The sequence below is a fragment of the Leuciscus leuciscus genome (assembly GCF_965113295.1).
Source record: "Leuciscus leuciscus genome assembly, chromosome: 15".
NCBI lineage: Eukaryota > Metazoa > Chordata > Actinopteri > Cypriniformes > Leuciscidae > Leuciscus > Leuciscus leuciscus.
Genome location: NC_138739.1, coordinates 3,203,409 through 3,228,868, shown reverse-complemented (window position 1 = coordinate 3,228,868; position 25,460 = coordinate 3,203,409). Strand labels below are relative to the sequence as shown.

At 38.8% G+C, this 25,460-nt stretch overlaps 1 protein-coding gene and 1 long non-coding RNA gene across 8 annotated transcripts in view; one reads left to right on the top strand and one right to left on the bottom strand.

Moving 5' to 3' along the window:
* LOC309475950 (uncharacterized protein) overlaps positions 1-24,586 on the top strand; it is a 90,812-nt gene extending 66,226 nt beyond the window's left edge. For 6 of the 7 annotated variants that reach the window (XM_082138960.1, XM_082138959.1, XM_082138963.1 and 3 more), the window contains exons 5-7: positions 18,646-19,266; positions 19,473-20,870; positions 21,260-24,586. In XM_082138960.1, the coding sequence (XP_081995086.1) occupies positions 18,646-19,266; positions 19,473-20,870; positions 21,260-23,139 (3,899 nt within the window). In that variant the 3' untranslated portion in view covers positions 23,140-24,586. The remainder of the gene's footprint in view (positions 1-18,645; positions 19,267-19,472; positions 20,871-21,259) is intronic. The other variant, XM_082138965.1, reaches the window with a different exon arrangement.
* On the bottom strand, positions 2,682-4,540 carry LOC309476401. Its single transcript, XR_014198109.1, has 2 exons — positions 3,577-4,540; positions 2,682-3,119 (listed from the first exon to the last, which is right to left on the bottom strand). It is a non-coding gene; the product is annotated as an uncharacterized lncRNA (long non-coding RNA).
* Positions 24,587-25,460: the final 874 nt, after the last annotated feature.

Here is a 25,460-nt window from a genome sequence, read left to right as displayed (position 1 = left end):
ATCGGGGTGGTGACAGTTCACCTGATCAACTGTCCCGATTGTCTTTCACACCCCGGGCTTATGTATAGCCCTGTTCAGCCTTATCATTTTTGTTTTGTGTCTGATTTAGCACGGAGTGCCTGTTTAAACACAGAAAGCAGCGTGTGCTGTTCAGATCTCACCTGCAATCATGCGCTATCAACACCCGAATGATGACAGTGTAAATGACTGGTTACAGTAGGTAGTCAACCAGAATGCCTACTACCGCCGTGGCAAAACCACCGTGGCAAAAATTAACCAGTCGCATTTCAAAGTCATTCGCGAAATGACCGCCAGGTGGCGCAAAGGGATACTGTGCAAAACAGCAGCAATTGCCGCATTTTGAAATGTAAGTGGCGTTTAATGTCAATTAACAGTAAGGATGAATTACTACAACTATGGTAAACAGAATTTTTTAGAACAGAAAAATAGAATCAAAACTTAAAAATAGAGACAACAATATAGCCTATATTTCATATTGTAGACGTTGGTGGGCAAGAGCCCGTCCCCGGGGGAGCAGCGCGATAACAAACAAAAAAAGAATAATAATTTATAACAAAAATAACAAACAAAAATTAATTGGGTGCAATGAAGCTGATTATTTTTACGATTCTATTGAGGAATGAGACGAATGAAGAGCGTTTCTCGCTCGTGTGAGCGAACACACACACTGACAAACCAACTTTTGGGCATTTCTCAGTGAGTAAATTTGTGGCTGAGTGGTTTTTAGATGACACGGGTTCAAATCCCGAACAAACATGGACTACTGTAATTTTTATATTATTAATGCATTTTATATTATTAATGCAGATAGATTTGTCTAGTTCTAAAACTCTGTTACACCTTATAATTTTCTGTTAAATATTTAAAAAATAAAATTACCATGCATTTCCATTTTACACCAAGGAACAAATATTTTCCAACAGAATGACTGAATTTACATCTGTATAATAATTCCAATCATAATTTCAAAAGCAGTTCTGTTATAAAAATATAGGCCTATATATTTTGGGGTTCCCTACAGAAAGAGTTTTTATAAACATGTTTTTATGCAAGCGATTTGCCAGGGGGTATGGGGTTTTCCTTCTGGTCTAAACATCCCTGTTAGAGGATCGTTAGAGGATGTTTATTTCAGTATGTTCATGGTTCCAGTCCCCTTAATGTATGCACAACTTTTCAAAATGTCGCAAAGCGTGTTGAGATTATTTTGATTTGAAGTTTATAATTAAGTGTTTTGGCACACCACGCTATGCATTGTTCTAAAGTTGGGTTTTATTCTGGCATGTTGAATTAGTGTTCGACAAACGCAGCGGCGCGTTCATTTGGATTTATCTTTCTCATAAAAGCTAAAAGAATTTAATAGGCTACTCCGTAATTTAGGAGTAGTTTCCTTCATCGTTCAAAACTGTACACTTTTATTCATATTAAGCTAACGACAAAAGTCTGTCTTTCGTCTCTGTCTCCGGGAACTGCGCGTCACAAAAATTAACCGAAAGCCACTTGCCTCAGCTCATTCACGATAAGAAATCGGCTATGTCTAAAGCCTTTAAATGTCTAAATATTTAACAAATGTTATCTGATTATGTAATCCATATGAAACCGAGAGGTAGGCCTACAGAGGACATACTCAAACATGTTTGGCTATCATATGAGCGCTTCCCAATGAGGAAAGGACAAGGCAAAGGTGAAAATCTCGCTCTAATTAAATTAAACTCGCTCTGAATTAAAATGTAAAAACAGATAAAATAATTTATTTGTTGAAATGTTGCGATATTGTTCCATTTAAGTTCATAATTATTCTATAAATGTTATTTAGTTTAACAGCAGCACCACAAAGCACTGTGGTTCGAGATTTATTTGGAAAAAAAACACACAAAAAACACTTTATTCTCAAATTGCATGCACCCTGGTTGTAAGGATCCAAAGATCCCTGTGGAATTTAATATTGAGTTGAACATTTTGTTCATGACAACAAATGAACATGTGTAACCTGCGTCGCGGCGACAATACAACCCTCACTTACAAATAGCGAAATATGCAAATGAGCGTGAAGTGCACCGCTTCAAAATTTGGACCAGTGACCAGAAGACCAGAATCGCTCAAGAGACTGCGTTAACAGCAAGGGGAGAAATAATTTATGACAAGCACTACTTGCGTTAGAAAATTTGGGATGATGTATTAAGGAATTAAACAATAAAGCAGTGAAATTTTTAAACATCACATCACATCACACAGTGGGGAAAGAAAAAAATAAAAATATATAATGACCAGGAGAACAGCAAGGATTTGCCGTGGAACAAATAAATGTAACCTTAATATAACCCTAATTTATATTTCCTATTTAGTTTATAATTATTATTGTTTCTCTCTTTTTTTTATTACCTATTTAGTTTCAAGCTAATAAATTTAATTGACCCTTATTCTATTAATATATGTATATAATTTATTTGTTTACCTATTTATTCAATTTGTTTCTAATTGGCTTATTTAAGGTTAAGTAAACGTTTTAAATTCAAATGCAATCCTTCCAAATGATAACCCTATAAGAATACCCTTTTTACTCTCGTTCTCCAAGAAAAATAAATAAAAATAAAATATAAAATCAAAATGAATTGAAATGAAATACAATGGAATTTGAAAAAAAAAAATAACAGTAGAGAAAATAAAATACAGGTCAAAATTTACTGCTTAATTAGCAGTCTCAAATTCAATACAATTCAGATTCCTCTTTTTATATGTATATAATTTATATACACACTAATTCTCAGTTCCAGTTCGAATGCCGCTCTCACGAGATCCTTCTTCCGCAATGTATCTCGGATCAACACAGTTCAATTCAGATGTGTGCACAATCATACCACTCCGTTCGTTTCTTGATTCACAAACTCGGTCCTTCCTTATATGGGCAAATGGCTCGCCAGTTCCCGCTCGCAACGTTTTTTTTTCCGATGTGAAGCAAGCAGGGACAATTCACATACAATTCTCCAAAATCGTCCGGTGTCCAGGAAATGTGCAGCATCCGACTCAGAAAAGACAAAAAGTAGAAAAGAAGGAAAAAAACAAGAAAAAAGGGGAAAAGGAAAGAAAGAAAAAGACCCAACCTTGCAAAGACAAGGCCAAAAATACAATTAGACATTCCTTTCAAAAAATATACATCATTAGAGCAGTTAGCCTGCATATAAACAACATTCAACTTTTTTTTCCTTTTACTGCAATTCCGTCTTACTTTAGCACATATAGTTTGTATGTGCAAAGAGCTATTTTTCCGATGACGCACTTAGGCCTCATCTGCCCGTATTACATGTGCGTCATGACCGCACATTAACTCATAGCTCAAATACACGACGAAATTCGTTAAAATAACCTCTATTAACCACTCGAGGTGGCTTTTAACTCTGAAACATTAATTATTCAACACATACATGCAATACTCTTCCCATTATAACGAAAGGGTCAACTCTTTTACATACAACAGCATATTACATCAGAATTTAGTAATTCAATACAATTTATCAAGTATTTTACACACAAAAATAATTATTTAATTACAACACTCACCAAGAGAACTCAATTCATCGGCTATGAAGGGCAAAACTTCCAACTTTGGAAAATGTATTCTCTTCGTAGCAGTCAATATCACGTTCACTCGTAACGTTTGACTGATGAATCTCAATCCACACTTTAATCTAAAAGTTTCTCTATTGTTTCTCTGATTTAAATCTTGGTTTGTTTGTTCTAATTCTCGTTTCTTTCTTTAGGATCGCACCAGCAGCTTCTGTAACTTGAACTAGCCGCTTCAGTGTCTCGCAAAAAGTGTTGCATCACCCTTGCCCTGAGTCCACCTATTAAGGCGGGGCTAACTCCCACTCGTTGAATTGAACCAATCTTTGTCTTGCTAAATTGGATACATTTTCTAAATGAGTTTTATGATTTTAGTTTATGCATTTTCTTATTTTCTCTTAGAATCTTAAACTTTCTATTTTTTTTCTTTCCCCACAGACATTAATAAAATAACTGTTTTATATATATTCACAAGTGTTAGTCTTTTTTTTTTTCTCTCTCCTTACATCAACAGAATCTCTTTAGTGACCTGGGTTACACCCTCCCCTCCTGAATACATGCACGTCCTCGCTGCATCTGCATATTTTTTGGGTTGAGCCACAACTACAGGCACATCGTCAATAGTAGAAGCATTCACCTCCTCCAAAGAAGTACTGAATGCCATACTTAGACCTTGCAACAGAGATTGAATCACTACGGTAAGTGGATTCCCTAACTGGGGATACTCAAACCTTTTTGCAGGTCTTCGCTCTCTTTGCGAACGCCTGGGAATAACTCCTTCCTCGGACTCCGGGTCATTCTCTCGTTCACTTTCATCAACTCCAGCATTCATAGTTGTGTTCTCAACCTCACTATCAACGTCTGTTTCAACCTCCTGAGAAGGAAATTCACCTACAGACTTAGGACAGAGATCCAATCCTGGCTCTTCCCTTACCGAAACCCCTGGATCACTATGACCAGATTCCAGCTCAACATAAGGAGTTTCTACTTCTCCAGACTCAGGTAAGCTTTCCCTTACAGGTTCCTCTGAATTCTCCTCTAATAACTCACAGGTAGGTATACTCTCTCTTGCAGGTTCAACAGCAGGTAAGTCAATTGGGACTTTCTGAGGGTTTGAGCAGGGTAATTGCTCAGGGCTCACCAGAACCCGAGTTTCAAAGTCCAACATGTCCCCAAGTACAGGACTAAAGAACTGATCGGTCTCAGACTCGTACTCACACTCTGACTCTTGTGAATCATCCTTATTAGCACAGGCTCTAGTTCTGGGCCTGCGAACTCTTTGTTTAGACTGCTGCTCATCTCGATCCGACTGCAAAAACCCACAGGGCAACAACAAGTCTCGATGTAACGTCCTGAAAGGACCACTCTGCCCAACTGGTCGGACAGTGTACACTGGTAAGTCTCCCGCTCTCTTGACTACTACTTGGACACCTTGCTCCCACCTGTCAGCGAGCTTATGCTTCCCTCGCAATCTAACATTGCGCACAAGGACTCTGTCACCCTCCTCCAAGGTAGAAACAACCACGCGTTTATCAAACCTTCCTTTGTTACGCTCTGCTAATTTAACAGAGTTCTTCTTAGCTATCTCGTAGCTCTCTCGCAACCGATCTTTCAAATCCTTCACGTATTGGGAATGAGACTTGGCCGGAGCTTCTGTTGGCAACCCGAAAGCTAAATCAACTGGCAAGCGAGGCAGCCGCCCAAACATGAGCTCATAAGGAGCATACCCGGTTGTATCGTTGCGCGTACCATTGTATGCGTGCACTAAGGGCTTCACAAACTCTTTCCACCTGGACTTTTTCTCATTATCTAATGTTCCCAGCATTTGGAGAAGTGTCCGGTTGAAACGTTCTACCGGGTTACCTCTGGGGTGGTATGGCGTGGTACGAATCTTATGAATACCCGCAATATGACACAACTCCTTGATGGTGTGGGATTCAAAATCGGGCCCTTGGTCACTATGTAGCTTCTCAGGAAAGCCATAGTGAACCAAGAAATTTTCCCACAGACATTTCGCGACCGTACGAGCTGTTTGGTTCTGGGTCGGTATCGCCACGGCGTATTTCGTGAAATGGTCTGTTATGACCAATATGTTTTTGGTATTGCTGTGGTCTGGCTCTAACGACAAAAAGTCCATACAGACCAACTCCAAAGGTCTACTGGTCTGAATGTTGACCAGTGGAGCTGCTCTGTCTGGAGCCCTCTTTCTGCGCACGCAACGCTCACATGTCTTGATCTTCTCCTCCACTGCCTGAGACATCCTGGGCCAGAAGAACCTGGACCTCACCAAGTCCAGGGTTCTCTCAATACCCAAGTGCCCCATGTCATCGTGTAGACTGCGCAATACCATTTCCCTTAGCCCTGCTGGTAATACAAGCTGATAGCGAGAGACCCCATGCTCCTGCCTCCTCCTATACAACAGCCCATTCTTCAGCTCAAGTCGACTCCACTCCCTCAACCACAATACTATTTCAGGTGGCTGGCCCCTCAGAGTACCTGGCCTAGTCCCACTCCTCATCCACTCAATTATTATCTCAAGCTCTGGATCTTTCCCTTGCCATTCTGCTAATGCGGTCTCTGAGAGATTAGGGAGATCAGGCAGACCATGCTCAGCTTCGTGCTGCAACTCATTCGGCAAGGCATCAACACAATGAGTGAGGGACTCGACTAATGTAATTGAAAAGTGTGCCAAACCAGGCCCTTCGGGCAAACCAATCACCTCATGTCTCTCACAAATGGCTTTCACTACATCTGCCATGAGAAAATCAGACCCGTTTCCAGGCTCCGCAAGGTGGTGAAGTGTAAACTGCTTGATCCTTTCTCTTTCCTTCTGAGAGATCAGATCATCCAAGGGCTCACCATGCGGACGCCGGGAAAGACCATCTGCGTCCTGATTCTGACTCCCAGCCCTATATTGGAGCTTAAAGGTGTAGGTCGACAAGCTAGACAACCAGCGGTAGCTGGTAGCATCAAGCTTCGCAGAAGTCAAAACATATGTCAGAGGATTACTGTCTGTTACAACAGTGAAGTCTGTGCCATACAAATAATCGCTGAACTTGGCCGTAACAGCCCACTTTAACGCCAAGAATTCAAGCTTATGTGCAGGATATTTTGCCTCACTCTTTGTCAGTCCCCTGCTGGCGAACGCTATTACCCGCATCTGCCCATCCTGCTCCTGGTACAATGCCGCACCAAGCCCCGTAGTACTGGCATCGGTGTGAAGTGTATATGGGAGCTTGGGGTCAGCAAAGCCCAGAACAGGAGCAGAGGTCAACTTAGAAATGATGACGTCAAAAGCATTCTGACATGAAATAGTCCACCGATCACCAAACTGCTCTTTGGTATTGAAGTACTCTCCCCTCTCTCGTTTCCCGCTGCGGCCCCTACGAAGTGGAGGGTACCCTTCAGTGAGTCCTGTAAGAGGTTTAGCTATCTTCGAGTAGTCACACACGAACCTTCTATAGTACCCCGCAAAACCTAAGAAAGCTCTTAGCTCTTTCAAATTTGTGGGCCTTGGCCAAGTTTTTAGAGCTTCAATCTTAGCCGGGTCAGTCTTTACCCCGTCCCTCGAGACGACATGCCCCAAATATTTGACTGATGTCTGGAAGAAACGGCATTTTTCAGGCGCCAACTTCAATCCGTACTCTTTAAGTCGATCGAGGACTTGTACTAACCGCGACTCATGCTCTTCCAAGGTCTTTGAAAAGACTATCAAATCATCAATGAAGACTAATACTTGTTTCCTGTGGAGGTCACCCATACACCGCTCCATTAACCTTTGGAATGTACTTGGCGCATTTGTGATTCCCTGGGGCATTCTATTGAATTCCCAGAATCCAAGAGGGCATACGAAAGCAGTCTTACACTTATCGGCCTCATCCATCTCAATCTGATAGAACCCAGACTTTAAATCAAGCACCGAAAACCACTTTGAGCCGGTAAGTACAGAAAAAACCTCTTCTAGATTGGGCAGAGCATATGCGTCTTTGATCGTCTGGGAATTCAACTTCCGAAAGTCTATACAGAGCCGCACCGAGCCATCTTTCTTTCGGACTACCACTATGGGTGAAGAAAAGGGGGACTCAGACTCACGAATCACTCCAGCAGTCATTAGTTCCTGAAGATGCTTTCGAACAGCATCAATGTCTTGGGGGTGGATCGGGCGTGCCCTATGCTTAAAGGGTGTCTCGTCAGTTAATCTGATTTGATGTTTCACTTGACCTGTACAGCCATAATCAAGATCATGTAAAGAGAAGACCTCAGGCATAGAATTTAACCGGTTTGATATCCGCTCCCTCCAGTCTGAAGACAAAGGAGAGTCTCCGAAATCAAAGGTAAGGTTAGCATGGGTAGGTGCTGATGATTCAACTTCGCTTGAATTCTGGGCTGTTTTCTCTATAACCCTCTGTATAGCATGGATCTCAGCAAGTACAGCTTTAGGGGGGATCGTTATATCTGTTTGAGTACCATTTTTAAGTAAGACGGACAGCTGAGAAGGTCGTCTAGAAGGCAATGTGTGCACACAGCTTGCAACTAAGAGACCGCTTGGGAATGGGGCCGATGGTTGCTCAAGAGTCACCCATTTCTCCATACAAGGTTCCCTAAGCTGAACTGAACCATTCAGGACCACCGTGTTCCCGGCAGGTATGACTTCAGGTAAATTCCCTATCAGCTTCACGTGCCCCAATGCTTCACTGCTAGTTTGCTTCCATCTTGCCTCCAGGACTTTAAGCACTGCCTGGTATCCTTGGAGGCTCGAACAAGGGTTACTCTGATTCTCCCTAATGCAGTGGCCATAAAGTACATCCAGGGAATTTGTACCGACAAGAACTTGTGACATACTCTTTAGATCCGGAACTACTAAAGCTAAAGTGGGGACTTCGACTTCAACACCTACAAACTCTTTCGGAAACCTCAAGGCCAACTCGATGTAACCCAAATATGGCACGGCTTGCCCATTAGCTCCCTCCACCTCTAACAAATTTTCTAACGACTTCAGCGTGTGATTAGACAGATGTGCCTCGTAGAATGACTGGGGAACCGTAGTAACCTGAGAGCCCGTGTCTAGGAGACAGCCTACCTCTTTACCACCAATACTGATCTGCGCAGTGCACTTTACTCCTACTAACCCCTTCGGTAGATTCTTTAAGGGTGACTCATGATTGCTAGCGACAGGCACTTGCCTATAACATTTAGGGCGGTTACTTTTACACCTTGTCTCTGTATGCCCCGCTACAGAGACTTCCCTTAGTTTAAAGGCAAAGAGGAATTCCCATGCAGAGAGTCCCACTGGGCCTGTTGTTCCCTCAACTTACGCCGCTTTTCCTCAACTTTCGGGGGATTTGCAGGATTATCGCAAGCAACAGCCAAATGGCCATCCTCTCCGCAACGGAAACAATACCCAGGGCGAGGCCGATTGGCCATTGGTTGGGCCCTTCTAGCACCTCTAACTGTGTCGGTCTCAAACGAATTCTGTGGCGGAAAAACTCGGGGACTAGCAGTCTCTCGGGAGTGGTCTCTATAACTCTTTTGAGCAGCACTCTGAGCTTGCAGTTCAGCAACTTGTCGTCGCAGGTTAGCGACTTCTGAGTCATCGGAATTTCCACACTTCACTTCTTGAGCCATGGATGCTTTCATAGAGGCTACCTGAGTGCACAACTCTTCCACTACTTTCCTCAAAGTGTTCAACTCTGCCTTCTCAGAACACCCACTCAGGCGCTTCTGGCTTGGAGTTTGACCTAGAGTAGCAACTTGGGCCTGTACTTCTGCAAGTTGTTTCTTTAGGAAGTCAGTTTCCGAATTGCTAGAATTTGATGTCTCATGTGAATAGACAGACACTTGCTGAGTGGCAGACCGTGGCCTTGGGGAAGCAACAGGAGTTTTTGACAACCCAAGGTGTATTTTCATTCGCTCCTCTTTGGAGGCACGCTTACCCTCCTCTGTTCGAATTAACACAACCAATTCAGCAAAAGTGGGTGGGTGAGACTCGCTCTTTCCTAACTGAAGGCTGTCAATGAGGCCATTGTTCCAACACCCTCTCATAAACTGTTTCAAGAGGTAACGATCATGATCTTTCTCCGCAATACCTCCCCTCCTGATCGTTGAACTCAGAAGAACTTGCAACCGATGCAAGAAATCAGATGACCTTTCACCCTGGTTCTGTAAGGTGCCCATGAATTTGGCCAACAGTTCATCACCATCCTCTACAGAACCGTACACTGACTCTAGTAACTCTAGGTATACCACAGGCAAGGCTGGAGGTCGCACATGCTTCACTACGTCTGTAGCGGGAGGCAGCAAGCTGTCTAAGATCCTACGTGCTCTATGTAAATCTGAAACAGACGGGTCACTTAGCAGAAGGTCTACACTTGCTCGCCAAGTATCAAAATCAGGTTCATTTGGAGGGCGTGGGCACCTCCCTGAGAAAATCCTAAGGCGAACTGAGGTTTGTTGCACCATTGCAGCATCAGCTGTCTTTACTATGTGCTCTACTACCATTCTTTGAATACCCGGTGGGTCTGCAATGTTCACAGGGAAACCAGGGCTGGTAGTCACTGTGACACCATCAACAGTGGTTTCTGGATTTGGGAAGGCCATTGGGGCCATCCGTCTCTTGGTTGGGTCTTTGGATTCTGGGATTCGCATTCCTACAGTTTCTGCATTGGTCGATAAGAGTATCGGAGAACAAGACGCCTCTGAACTAAGGGAATCATCAACGCAAGCTTTTTGTGCTCTTTCTGGAGTACAGTTAGCAGAGTGAGCTTGGAGTTTTTCCAACTCCTCCTGAAGCACATCTGAGAGGGGCCTCTCACTCTCTTTAGCAAGGGCCTTCAATTTTTCAATATACCCCTCAGTGACTTCATCACTAGCTGTCCGGTTACAGACGCTAGCCAGAGCTCGTACTTGGAATGTGACACTTGGGTTCAAGAGGCTTCCCAGGGTTAAGGGTAACATTGGCGTTAAATTCAGCATCGCAGAGCTGTGAACATATTCCACAATAGCATGCTGATGGAACTCAGAAGTTTGATCATCAATTATCAAGTTACGTTTAACTGAGCCAAACTTTTGCAAGAAAGTTACTAGCTCATCATCCGCCTCGGTCAACGTGAGGCCTTTGACTATAAGCGCATTTTCAATGTTCACACTTTCTCTCTCAATGATTTCCATTATCACAATGTAGGGTCAACACTCTGGGGATTTTTTTTTTTTTTTTTCACAAATTTGCTCGCTTCCTACCTTTCCTATTACTGTCCTTGTTGCTAAGCAACAGTCTCCTGGCTGGCTCGCCAACTTTCTGTCACCTGCGTCGCGGCGACAATACAACCCTCACTTACAAATAGCGAAATATGCAAATGAGCGTGAAGTGCACCGCTTCAAAATTTGGACCAGTGACCAGAAGACCAGAATCGCTCAAGAGACTGCGTTAACAGCAAGGGGAGAAATAATTTATGACAAGCACTACTTGCGTTAGAAAATTTGGGATGATGTATTAAGGAATTAAACAATAAAGCAGTGAAATTTTTAAACATCACATCACATCACACAGTGGGGAAAGAAAAAAATAAAAATATATAATGACCAGGAGAACAGCAAGGATTTGCCGTGGAACAAATAAATGTAACCTTAATATAACCCTAATTTATATTTCCTATTTAGTTTATAATTATTATTGTTTCTCTCTTTTTTTTATTACCTATTTAGTTTCAAGCTAATAAATTTAATTGACCCTTATTCTATTAATATATGTATATAATTTATTTGTTTACCTATTTATTCAATTTGTTTCTAATTGGCTTATTTAAGGTTAAGTAAACGTTTTAAATTCAAATGCAATCCTTCCAAATGATAACCCTATAAGAATACCCTTTTTACTCTCGTTCTCCAAGAAAAATAAATAAAAATAAAATATAAAATCAAAATGAATTGAAATGAAATACAATGGAATTTGAAAAAAAAAAATAACAGTAGAGAAAATAAAATACAGGTCAAAATTTACTGTTTAATTAGCAGTCTCAAATTCAATACAATTCAGATTCCTCTTTTTATATGTATATAATTTATATACACACTAATTCTCAGTTCCAGTTCGAATGCCGCTCTCACGAGATCCTTCTTCCGCAATGTATCTCGGATCAACACAGTTCAATTCAGATGTGTGCACAATCATACCACTCCGTTCGTTTCTTGATTCACAAACTCGGTCCTTCCTTATATGGGCAAATGGCTCGCCAGTTCCCGCTCGCAACGTTTTTTTTTCCGATGTGAAGCAAGCAGGGACAATTCACATACAATTCTCCAAAATCGTCCGGTGTCCAGGAAATGTGCAGCATCCGACTCAGAAAAGACAAAAAAGTAGAAAAGAAGGAAAAAAACAAGAAAAAAGGGGAAAAGGAAAGAAAGAAAAAGACCCAACCTTGCAAAGACAAGGCCAAAAATACAATTAGACATTCCTTTCAAAAAATATACATCATTAGAGCAGTTAGCCTGCATATAAACAACATTCAACTTTTTTTTCCTTTTACTGCAATTCCGTCTTACTTTAGCACATATAGTTTGTATGTGCAAAGAGCTATTTTTCCGATGACGCACTTAGGCCTCATCTGCCCGTATTACATGTGCGTCATGACCGCGCATTAACTCATAGCTCAAATACACGACGAAATTCGTTAAAATAACCTCTATTAACCACTCGAGGTGGCTTTTAACTCTGAAACATTAATTATTCAACACATACATGCAATACTCTTCCCATTATAACGAAAGGGTCAACTCTTTTACATACAACAGCATATTACATCAGAATTTAGTAATTCAATACAATTTATCAAGTATTTTACACACAAAAATAATTATTTAATTACAACACTCACCAAGAGAACTCAATTCATCGGCTATGAAGGGCAAAACTTCCAACTTTGGAAAATGTATTCTCTTCGTAGCAGTCAATATCACGTTCACTCGTAACGTTTGACTGATGAATCTCAATCCACACTTTAATCTAAAAGTTTCTCTATTGTTTCTCTGATTTAAATCTTGGTTTGTTTGTTCTAATTCTCGTTTCTTTCTTTAGGATCGCACCAGCAGCTTCTGTAACTTGAACTAGCCGCTTCAGTGTCTCGCAAAAAGTGTTGCATCACCCTTGCCCTGAGTCCACCTATTAAGGCGGGGCTAACTCCCACTCGTTGAATTGAACCAATCTTTGTCTTGCTAAATTGGATACATTTTCTAAATGAGTTTTATGATTTTAGTTTATGCATTTTCTTATTTTCTCTTAGAATCTTAAACTTTCTATTTTTTTTCTTTCCCCACAGACATTAATAAAATAACTGTTTTATATATATTCACAAGTGTTAGTCTTTTTTTTTTTCTCTCTCCTTACATCAACAGAATCTCTTTAGTGACCTGGGTTACACATGCGTGTGAAGATTGTATTTAGTTTTGCTTGGAAAAAGCTGGCCCAAACCGAAGTAGCGTTTTAATTCTTCAACTATTAAAATAATGAAATATTTACTTAATAAACTTTTATGAAATATTACTACATAGCCTAAATTATTTATTTCCTTCATTATCAACACTTTAATAGCCTAATGCTAATGTCTAGAATAATGATCTAGCTGTGAATTGCGACTTCTCTTTGTTTTAAGTCAGTCTTAAACTCAGATAGCCTGTGGGGGGTTTGGGGGGACAGTTCAGTGGCTTAATCGTGGGGGTGCAGGAGTGTTAATCGCCCCTCTTTCATATGGAGAGTGTTGGATAGCCAGCCTGATGAACAGGCAAAGGCAAAGTTCATTTCAGGATAAATCTCTCGATTTGTCCAAATGTAGGCCTATAGCCTATTGTAGTTTTATTTATTGTATTTAAAGGTTTTTCACACAAAATTTCAATTGAAGTGTTCAATCCAGTTGTTTCAACTGGTTTTGTAGAGTGTTAGAATGTTTGAGCAGTGTGTATGATTGTCAACAATCTGGCATTATCCAAACAACTGTTGAACTGTTGACGAAACGCGTTCATGCCAAGAAACGAATGTGAGAGAGCAGCAGACAAAGAGCGCTTTAATTCACGATCAACCTTGTTTTATTGTAAGGTGAATTCAACAAGGCATTCTGTGTCTTTGAAGCAACGAAGCCTAAATAATTTGTTCGTTTTTTTTTTCTTTTCGTGATTTATGTGGATGACACGCAGCGACATATACAGTATTATCAGCTGAATGATGTGTTTTTACCTTGAAATGTTTAATTTCGAGAGAGACCCGGCGGGCGCAGTGAGGGAGACAAAATAAACTTGCTAAAAAGAGATTGAGTGAGAGGCAAAGAAAAACGCCTGTTCTTAATTTATGTTGCTTTGAAGTATTTTCATTTTGTACTGTTTTAATTGTTTCATTTAGCTGTAATTTCTTTGGCAATACAAATTTAAAATGTTGCAAGAATAAGATTCTGACTGTGTTTCTTATTTTGCATCGCAAAGGAAATAAACTCTAAACTCGAGGCCTCAACTGTTCCGACACTTTATTTAAACCTTGAAATGTGTGATCGGGTTTTAAACTTAATTAATTTTAGTTTTCTATTACATTTTCATTGGCATTTATATTGAAAGCAATACTATTTAGCAGAGGTGGGAGTAAGTCACACATGTGCAAGTCACAAGCAAGTCTCAAGTCTTTAACTTTCAAGTCTCAAGCAAGTCCAAGTCAATTTTGTGAAAAGCAAGTCAAGTCAAGTCAAGTCAAGTCAAGTCACTGCTTTATGTCAAGCAAGTCAAGTCAAGTCAAGTCGTAGCTTGGGTCACAAGTCACTGGCAAGTCATACAAACGTTTGATGATTTCACTGAATTTATATATTAAAATAAGTTAAAACTACAGAAGTTGTGGACTATGGTTTTATTTGCAACATTTTTTTTAAATATGCATTTCCGCATACAGCTGAGTGGTTACTACAATAAAAAAAAAATTCAAAAAAATTCAAAAAAAAAATTCAAACTACATAGCCTAAAATGTAAATGTAACTGAAATTAGGCCAACATTAAAGCATGAAAAAATAAATATGCCTCAAACATTGCAGAAGACCATTAAAATGTATTAAACAATTCACAATTAAAGTATAATGGTTCCTATGCCACCAAATGGCATTCTTCAAACTGGCATCCCCTTTATATAAGTTAAATATTTTTAATTATGAAGTTAAAACCGCCAATAGGTGGCGCCAAATCACCGTCTTAATGTACGAGTCATAGAAGCATTCATTCAACTGATTTGTTCAAAACGGCAGATTCGTTCTGGAACTAAAGCAACTATAGGTCACTGAATCACAGATACGCATAACTCTTTCTGTGGCTTGTTTGGAACTATTGTCATTGGAGAAATAGAGCAAAAACAGAGAATATCTGGAATACTATGTCTAAAATGTCACATCACAATATTCACTCTTTGTTTACTGAACTGTTTTATAAAATCATTATCACATTTGCAATCGCGCCAATATTCTGGAAATATTTTTTTATATCATATGTTATAGGCTAATTATAAAAATAACTCATACTAGGGCAATTTTTCCACCACATTTTGAATTTTGGGTGCATATTAATTCTGCTGGCATTTTGCCCCCAACCCCCTGATAACATCTAACCCTGCTTTAAGAGAAACATAAAACACACAAAACATTAACAGTTTTCTATGTTGTTTTTCGTCATTGGAAAGAACGACATATTTGGCTTTAAAGCATGATTTGAAAGTAATGTGGCAAATGTGATACAAAACACATGCCATTATCATTTGAATATTGACAACATTAAGCTACATTTGAAAACATAATTGTGTATAAAGAGGCATGCTGTTTTGACCAATATTCTCTCTAGATTTAACGATAGTCAAATTAACTATAACAAACAGGTTAAACAAGCCATAGCTTACTTTTAGACGTGGTGAATAAAGTTCGACTGTTCGAGGTTGTGATGGTCGTCCGATATCCCTTGCCAGTTATTATGCGTACAGCAAATCATCTTGTATGAATATGGTCAATTTTAGTGTTTATATCCAAAAAGAAACGATGCTGGGAGATGTTATTGTATTTAGCGCGCTAAACCGCGCTCACCGCGATGTATGTTTTTTCTGGGCTTGTGCAGCGTCACGCAATCGCGCAGAATCTGATGACTGGCGTCAATGGTTCCGTTGCTTTCATTTTGTTCATCAATTGATGTTGCGATGATTTATATAAAAATGTATATCAAGTCATTCTCGAGTCATACAGTTCAAGTCAAGTCAAGTCTCGAGTCATTGGATCTCAAGTCAAAGTCAAGTCGAGTAATTTTCTTAATTTAGTCAAGCAAGTCTCAAGTCCTTAAATTTGCGACTCGAGTCTGACTCGAGTCAAGTCATGTGACTCGAGTCCCCCATCTCTGCTATTTAGTTACTCTTAGTCAACAAAATCTTTTTCTGATTTGTTCAATGTGGATCTTGTAACAGAGACAGGGGTGTACCAACTGCCACAAAGAGGCCCCAAAGATGTTCAAGCAGTTGCAGCACCACTGCTCTGAATCAGTGGTGTAGTCTAGTTTTTTGTAGTGAGTATACTCTAATACCTATACTCTATACTCTAATACTCTAAACTCAGTCAGTTGAGCTACATACATTTAGCCTTAGATGTTATATGAATTTGGTCCCTGAAGCACAGGTTTTATCAGCTGACAATTTAAAAAAAAAAAAAATGTTTTAAACATTATAGGCACAAATACAAATTTACTTTTAGAAATGGTGTTTTTGAAAAAAAAAAGTGTTATTTTAAAATACATTTTACTGTGCAATTTCTTTCTAATTAATTTGAGTTAGACCAAACTTTTATTTTGGTGGGTTGTAGACATTTGAGTTTCTGTGTGTTTTAATAAACTATTATTATTATTATTATTAGGCCTGAAGTATACTCTACTGTGCAATAGTAATATATTTCTGTTATAATTTCTTCAAGTTATACCTAACTTTTATTTTGACAGGTTGTCGTAAAGACATAACAGTTTCTGTGTGTATATGAAACGAATGAATGACGATAGTTTTATCAAATTCTCATCAAGTGACTCTCATAGCAGCTCTGCGATGAAATGCACATGTATGTGTAGCTGTAGCCTACATCATGTCTCAATACAGTGAAATGCTGAAAACACCACGAGCGTGAGTCACCCGTGCTTCTCTCTCTGTGTGTGTGTGTGTGTGTGTGTAGTGGAGCACACATTGAGTGCTCATTCCCAGAGACGCGTATCTCTTTTAGCTTTAATATTCATAGACACTAGTCCATATCGAGATTTGATTCATTGTACAGCAGCTACTTTTGATTTATTCATTCAAAAATAGCCAAAATCCGTGACGTTCTGCTTTATATAGCAAGTTCCATTTGTGACTGGATTCCGCGATTCGATCCGTCGCTTCGCAAACACAGACGGGGTGAATTTATGAATGAAAGTGTGAAAGTTCTGACACAAAACGAAGTTGATACGTATCCTCACGCTTTTTTAAGTGGGTATACGCAAATCCTTGGCCTTTTCTAGTGGGTATACGGCGTATACCTGCGTATCACGTAGACTACACCACTGCTCTGAATATACCGGCTGATGGAGGCGTAAAAAAGAAGTGACGTGCTGATGAAGTCAAAAGTTCAGTGTTTATTCCCAAAAAGTGAAAAACAAAGACTTTCCAGTAGAGTGCAAATTATATTTACATGAAGCAAAAAAAAAAATACAAAAAAAATAAATAAATAAACTGTTCAAAGTTAACTGCAAGCAAAGATTTTGGCTATGCCAATAAATTGTCCCAAAAACCGAGCAACCAACTCACTCTACGAGCTCCCATCCAACACTGAGGTGCCCTCTTAAAAAGGATAAGCCCCTCCCACTTGGACTAAACCATTTAGTAATTAAAGATAATAAAGAAATTTAAGAAAAAAAAGAAAAAATAGATCTAACAGTAACAAAGACATAAACTGCTAGAATGATACTAAAATATACAAACATTGGAAACAAAACAAACTCAATTAAATGTTTAACAATGTTTAACGAAGAATCAAACAGAACATCAGTCTCCCCCTCAGACATGAGAACAATTAACTGTGCCTTCTATTGGCGGGAAACAGAAATTTAAAAATGGTGGCAGTTACTGTGACCGGGTTTCGTCTGTTTGGTATGGGAAAATGTTCCAGTACGTAAGTATGACAATTTATATTATGCAAGTGGATAATTGAAAACAATAAACATATAACATGGTAACCGGTCTTGTTTTGAGTTCTTGATACAATACATAAATCAACATAGTGAAATTAATGCCTCAGTAAATGCTAAGCTAAAGAAAAAGGACATGATGAGGACAGAAACAACACTTAAAGGGATAGTTCACTTTGAAATACATTTTTGGTATGTTTTAGCTTACCTCAAGGGCATCCAAGATGTAGGTGTCTTTTTTTCCGCAGTAGTTTCAATTTTGATATTTTTAGGTCAAACCGTTCTTGTCTGTCAGTCATATAATGCAGGTCGATGGGCACTGTCTCAAAGAGCAAGCACAGAGTCCAAATTAAAACAATTCCCCGTCGTCCAAATTAAACAATTCCCCATCATAAGTACACATTGATGGCCTAAGACACGAAATGAGCGGTTTGTGTGAGAAAACGAACAGTATTTATATAGTTTTTACCACTTATACACAGCCATGTCCGAGTGATCTGATCTGACGTGTGTGCAGACTGGTGCATAGATATATACACACTAGATGTCGCCTTAAAGACATTCGTTCCAATAAACTGCCGTAGACAAGGCGACATCTAGTGTGTATATATCTATGCACCAGTCTGCATCGTCAGATTTGAGATCAACCGCGGTGCAAATGCGTGTCGAACTGTGGATGAAGAACGGTACGGTTTGATATTTTTCCGGGAACCATTACACTCCTACTAGTAACAGCCCCTTTGGCAAGAATCACAGCTTGTAAACGTAAACACTTCTTGTAGCCAGATTGCAGTTATTCTGACATGACGTGAATGCAGCATTACTTTTATGTTAAAACCACATTGTTAAACTAGTTTATTCCTTTGACAGATCCAGAGGGTGTGAAGCTGAATCTGGTTTTGTGTGTGAGTGACAGAAGATTAAAATCCTTCATATCAAACCTGATCCTGAACCAGGGAGACAGAAGATCAGAGCTCAGCTCAGGGTGTGTGAGGAGAGACGTGGAGCTTCATGGACGTCTGGTGTCTCTGGTGGAGCTTCCAGCTCTGTTCAACACTCGGCTCTCAGAGGAGGAAGTGATGCGTCAGACGCTCCGCTGTGTGTCTCTCTGTGATCCTGGAGTTCATGTGTTCATCCTCATCATTCCTGATGCTCCACTTAATAATGAAGACAGAGCAGAAATGGACAAAATCCAGAAGATATTCAGCTCAAGAATCAACAAACACACCATGATCCTCATAAACCAGAATCCAGAAGACAGGACAGCAGAACTAAATGAAGAAACACAGTCTATCATTGAGAGTTTTGGAGGACGACATCATTTCATTGGCCCTGACACACAAGTGTCCATGTTAATGGAGAAACTAGAGCAGATGGTTGAGGCAAATAATGGTGTTTGTTTCTCCTCAGAGACATTGATGGATGTACAGATGGAAAAACTGCAGACATTTGAAGAAATGAAGAGGAGAATCACGTGGTTTCAGTCACAAGGTAATGATCAGAAAATTTGTATGGATTAAACACTTTTCATGAAGTCTAAACAGATTAGTGGGATAAATCAATAACATTACATGCAGAGTTCACGAGAAAAATGATGATCAGCACATGATGCTTCAGTATAAATTCACCTGTATGATGAACAATCTTCACTTGAAATGTATTATATTGTTTTTAAATTTTATGTGATCTATCTTTAGATTCAAAAGAAAGAGAAGATGAAGTGAGGATTGTTCTGCTGGGAAAAACTGGAGTTGGGAAGAGTGCAACTGGAAACACCATCTTAGGAAGAGAAGCATTTATATCAGACACATCTCAAAAGTCTATTACTAAAGTGTGTAAGAAAGAGACCGCTGAAATCTACGACCGACACGTTACTGTGATCGACACTCCAGGACTGTTTGATACTGAACTTACTAATGAGGAAATCCAGAGAGAAATAAGCAACTCCATCTCCATGATCCTGCCCGGACCACATGTGCTTCTCCTACTGATACCAGTGGGACGATTCACTCAAGAAGAAGCAACATCAGTGAAGATCATTCAAGAGACATTCGGTGAAAACTCTTTAAAGTACACCATGGTGCTCTTCACCAGAGGAGATGATCTGAAGAAAAAAACCATTGAAGAGTGGCTGAGAAATCCTGAACCTGCACTTAAAAACCTCATTGAAGCATGTGGAAACAGATATCATGTGTTCAATAATAATCAGACTGGAGACCGAACACAGGTGTCTGATCTACTGCTGAAGATAGACGACATGGTGAAAGCAAACGGAGATAGTTACTACTCATGTAAGATGTTCAGAGAGATGGAAAGAAAAATACAAGAACAACAGAAGAAGATTCAGACAGAAAGAGTGGAGCAACTGAACAGAGAGAAAGAAGAACTGATGAACAAACATGAAGAAGAGAAGAATAGGATGAAGATGACGATGGAGGAAGAAAGGCAGAATCATTACAAAGAGAGGAAGACAAGAGAAGAGGAGTTTAGAAAGAGAGAAGAACAGTATAAAAGAGACATTAAAGAAAGAGAGGACGAACAGAGAAAGATGCGAGAGGAGATGAAGAGAGAAAGAGAGGAATGGGAGAGACAGAAACAACAGGAAAGACAAAGAAGAGATGAAGAGGATGAGAGAAAGAGAAAGAAAGAGAAAGAGAGACGGAAGATGATGATGGAGGAAGAAAGACAGTATCAAGATAAAGAAAGAAAGAGAAGAGAAGAGAAGGAGGAGAGAAGGAGAAAAATAGACAAGGAAACATGGGATGAATATTATGAGAAACTTAAAAGAGAGAGAGAAAGAAGACTGAGAGAGAGAGATCTTCAGTTAATACATGAAGAAGAGATGAAGAGAGAGATGAAGAGAGTGAATATGAAGAAGGAGGAAGAAAGACAGAATCAAGATGAAGAGAGAAAGAGAAGAGAAGAGAAATCTATAGAAAGAGAAGAACAATATAGAAGAGATATTAAAGACATAGAGGATCAAGAGAGAGAGATTCAAGAGGAGATGAAGAGAGAACGAGAGGAATGGAACAAACAGAAACAACAGGAAAGACGAAGAAGACATGAAACACATAATACAGACACACACCCTCAAGGTCAGAATTATAAATATGCCTGTGAAAATAAATCTGCATTGATTATCCTTTTGATATATATATTTTTTTTTTTTAAATCACAAAAAAATGATTTAATCTATTTATTATTGTTATTATTATTATTATTATTATTTAAACACAGGGAATATTAAGGGAAGAGAGTAACCTACACTTTATTTAATAGGTTGGTAAGAGACCTGGATAATGGATTGAGTGGGAGTGGGGGAGTGGGGGGGGGGGGGGACCAAAAAAACCAAAAAAACGTTGAGAACCACTGAGATGGACTGTAAATAGTTTACATTTTTGGTTTAAGTTCAACACTAGTTGCTCTGGGTCTCACATTTAATAAATTGTTATTAATCTCTAAACCCTATTATTGTCATTTTCAGATGATGAAGATTCACCAGCAGATCCAGGATGTTTGAGAATCTTGCTGTTTGGGAGGAAAGGAAATGGAAAGAGTTCCACAGGAAACACAATCCTCGGAAACAACCAGTTTCACAGCGAAAGCAGTTCAGATTCGGTGACCACTACTTGTCAGAAGGGAGATGTTGAAGTTGATGGTAAATCAGTAGCTGTTGTTGATACTCTAGGACTCTTTGACCCTTCACTGACAAAAGAACAAGTGGTTGAAGAAATGATGAAGTGTGTTTCACTGTCCGCACCTGGACCTCATGTGTTCATCATTGTGTTGAGTTTGGGAAGAATCACTCAAGAGGATGAAGACACTTTAGACGTGATAAAGATGATCTTTGGCCCAAAAGCAGCAAAGTTTAGTATTGTTCTCTTCACTAGAGGAGATGAACTGAAAAAACAGACAATAAAACAATATGTAGAGAAAAATGATGAACTCAAGAAACTGATCAGAGAATGTGGAGACAGATTCCTGGCTTTTAACAACAGAGAAACACAAGATCGGACGCAAGTTACTGAGCTGATAAACATGATAGAAGAGGTGAAGAACTCTAATGATGGCCGATACTTCACTAATGAGATGTTTGAGGAGGCAGCGATCTCCATTCAAAAGAGAAGGAAAATGCAAGAAGAGAATAAAAGAAAAAATCAGGCTCAAGTTGAAGAATTAGAAGCCAGATATGAGACTGAAGTCAACAGCATGAGACAGAGACTGGAGGAGAAGAAACAAAATATAGATGAGGAGAGAGAGAGTCTGGAGAACAAGTTCAGAGAACAAGAGGAAACACTGTGGACAGAGTTTGAGGAGAAAGAAAAATCAGAGGAGATGAAACAAGAGATGGAGGATCAGAAACAATCAGAAGAGGAAGAACAGCGAAGAGCTGAATATGATCAAACAATAGATGAGATGGAGAGAGAGATTGAAAATTACAGATTACAGTGTAAAAAACAGCTAAAAGAAAGAGAAGAGGAAGATAGGAAGAGAAAAGAAGATTATAAACAAGATCAAGAAAAGATGAAAACTGAGCAGGAACACATCATGGCAGAGTTAAGAAGAGAACAGGAAGAGGAAATAAAAAAGAGAGATTTAGAGGAACAAATGAAGAAGGAACAAGAAGAGAAAGAGAGAGAAGAATGGAAGAGAAAAATAAAAGAGGCTGAAGATGATGAAGAGATTCAAGAGGATATTAAACGACAGCAGAGAGAATGGGAGGAAGAGAAGAAAAGACAGATGAGAGAACGAGAGGAAGAGGAAAGAGAGAGAAAAGAGAGACACGAGGAACAGCTGAGAGAAAAACAAGAAGAACTGGAGAAAATGAGAATGAGATTTGAAGCCAGGGGAGAAGAAGAAGAACAGATGATAGAGGAGGAGAAGCAGAAACTGAGAAGAGAGAGAGAACAGATAGAAAAAGAATATAAAGACAAGAAAACTGAAATGAAGAGACGTTATGAGCAGCTGGAGCGAGAGAGAAAAGAGGAGTGGAAGAGGAGAAAACGAGAGGATGGAGAGAGACGAGGGGAGAAGAGAAAGAGATGGGAGAAAATGATGGAAGATCTGAAACGAGAGCAAGAAGAAGAGATCGAGAGAAGAGAAAGAGAGGAGAGAGAAATAATAGAAAGAGAAGAAAAAGAGTGTGAAGAAATGAAACAGAAAAATAAAGAGGAAATAGAGAAGATGAAGAAGAAACATCAAGATGAAGCCAGAAAACAAGAAAAAGAATTGAAAGATTTTATTGAGAGAAAAGAGCAGCAGGTTCAGGAGCTCAAAGAGAGGCTTGAACAACTATATAAAGAGGAAAAAAGATCGGGGTTAAATCTTATTATTAAAGGCGTTATGAGACTATTATGGGGCTAAAAATGACCCATTCCCATAACACAATCACGATGGAGAACATGCTTAACACACAAACACAGAGAAATGAAAAGGTTAAATAACATTTAATACACTCTAAGCATGCTTACACACACACACACACACACACGCACACACACACACACACATTTTGTTGTAAAACTCAAAAAAAATAATTCAGTGGTTTAGTAAGTAAAACGGTAACATTATTAACTTAATAAAAGCTCTGAATATCATTTACTTGATGGCTTGAGTTGAACATACCAAAATAATTGACTAAAAATCCAACAGTTAATTTAGTATTTGACAAACTAACTAGTAACTTGACAAACTTAAAATACACTTAATATATTTGTGAAATTTCTATCAAAATATTTCAGAATGGAGAATTAAACGGGTGTGTTTCCCAAAAGTATCGTTAGCCAACTATGGTCTCAAGCTCCGGTTTTTATCAGCAGTTCAACGAGTCGGTGTTTCCTGAAATCATCGTTCTAACGAACATTCGCAAACAGCATCGCAGAGTTGTGTATTTGGAGTGACAGATCTCAATCTGTGGTTAGAAGCAGTTTCTTGTTTCCATGACATGTGGACTCAATAAATCCTTATCATGAGCAAATTAATCAAGCTGACATTCAGTATAACCTGTGTCTTTAATTAAGAATACATACAAATGTCTTTTACGTCTTTTATCTCGTCAAGAGAAACCCCTGCATGGGGTTTTAAGGCCACGCGATCCAGTTTGGTTCAGAAAACCCATTAACAATGAAAACAAATGTGGGTCCCACTTTATATTAAGTGGCTTTAAGTACTATGTAGTTGTATCGAAAAATAGTTACAATGTGCTTATTGCGTTGATGTTGAATTGTAAAACACTTGTGCTGCTATTGAGGCGTGATACAGGTGAGGTTAGGGTCAACAGTGTAATTACAAATGTAATTACATACATTAATTACAGCTTTAATTACATGCAGGTATTTTCAAAATATAACTACAATGTAAAAACATGTATGTACACAATAAGTCCATTGTGTCAAATTATTCATTTCAATGTAAGTACATAGTACTTAAAGCCATTTAAAGGGTTAGTTCACCCAAAAATGAAAATTATGTAATTAATGACTCACCCTCATGTCGTTCCAAGCCCGTAAGACCTCCGTTCATCTTCGGAACACAATTTAAGATATTTTAGATTTAGTCCGAGAGCTTTCTGTCCCTCCATTGAAAATGTATACGGTATGCTGCTGACACGGTGGAAATTGAATAACAGACTCGTTGGTAATCATTTAATTTTAATAATTTTAATTACTTTTACATTTTTTAGTTTTTACTTCTAATATGTTTGTTATATGAGTTTAAATGTAGGCAATGGTGTATACATGTTTAAACAGTATAAAATATTATGTCTTGATGTACTCATCGACAATAAAGGCCAATGTCATGTATAACGTTACCTGTGTTTGTGTGGAGTATTTTACAGGTTTAGAGGAAATTAAAAGTTAATATTACTCAAATAAAAACTTAAATTACTCATAAATATTGTTTTTTAAAATGTTTTCCTCAATTATTTTTCCTCAATTTTATTTTTTAATGTACCGAATGCAGTTACTCAGATCTGCAGTTACTCTAGATCATATGGTATATGTAATTGATTTCATTGCATTCAAATTCAATCAATATTTTTAAGTAAAAATGTTTCACCCAAAAAAAAAAGTAAATCATAGTAAAAGTTTTTAGAGTGTACTCTCCTTAAAATGTCCATATACAGCAGTGTCATTTTTCATTCCTTAATTTATTTGTGTTCATTCATGTAATTTTGATTTTATTTGTTTATTCATTATTATTTCTTTATTGAATTATGTGAAATGAATTTAAGGGGGAAAAAAATAAAACAATAAAAAAAAAACGGTTAAAGAAATATACATAAAAACTGTATTAAAGGTTGTATCAGCGATTTCAGGCCCAAAAAAGGCCCAAACATAAATGATCACATTCATCTAATCTTTCCTAACGATCCGCTAGCTGCCCGCCCCATAAGCATGCCGTCAAAAAAACGCGTCTCTGTAGGCAGCCTAGGCGCTGAGATCTGCACACAAAAACAATTGGTTTCACCAACCACTCAAAACCAAAATAAATAGTGATCCAACCAATCACTGACAGGGGGTGGGTGTTGTGAGGTTTTGCGCTTGTGCACGGCTAAATAAAAATCGTGACACAAAATCCTAAATAAATAGCCTAATTTTGTTATATTTTAAATATCAATAAAACGCATTAAATCAGTAATATTTTTTCAAACTTGTTATTTGTCTGTATTTGATTGGCATGTG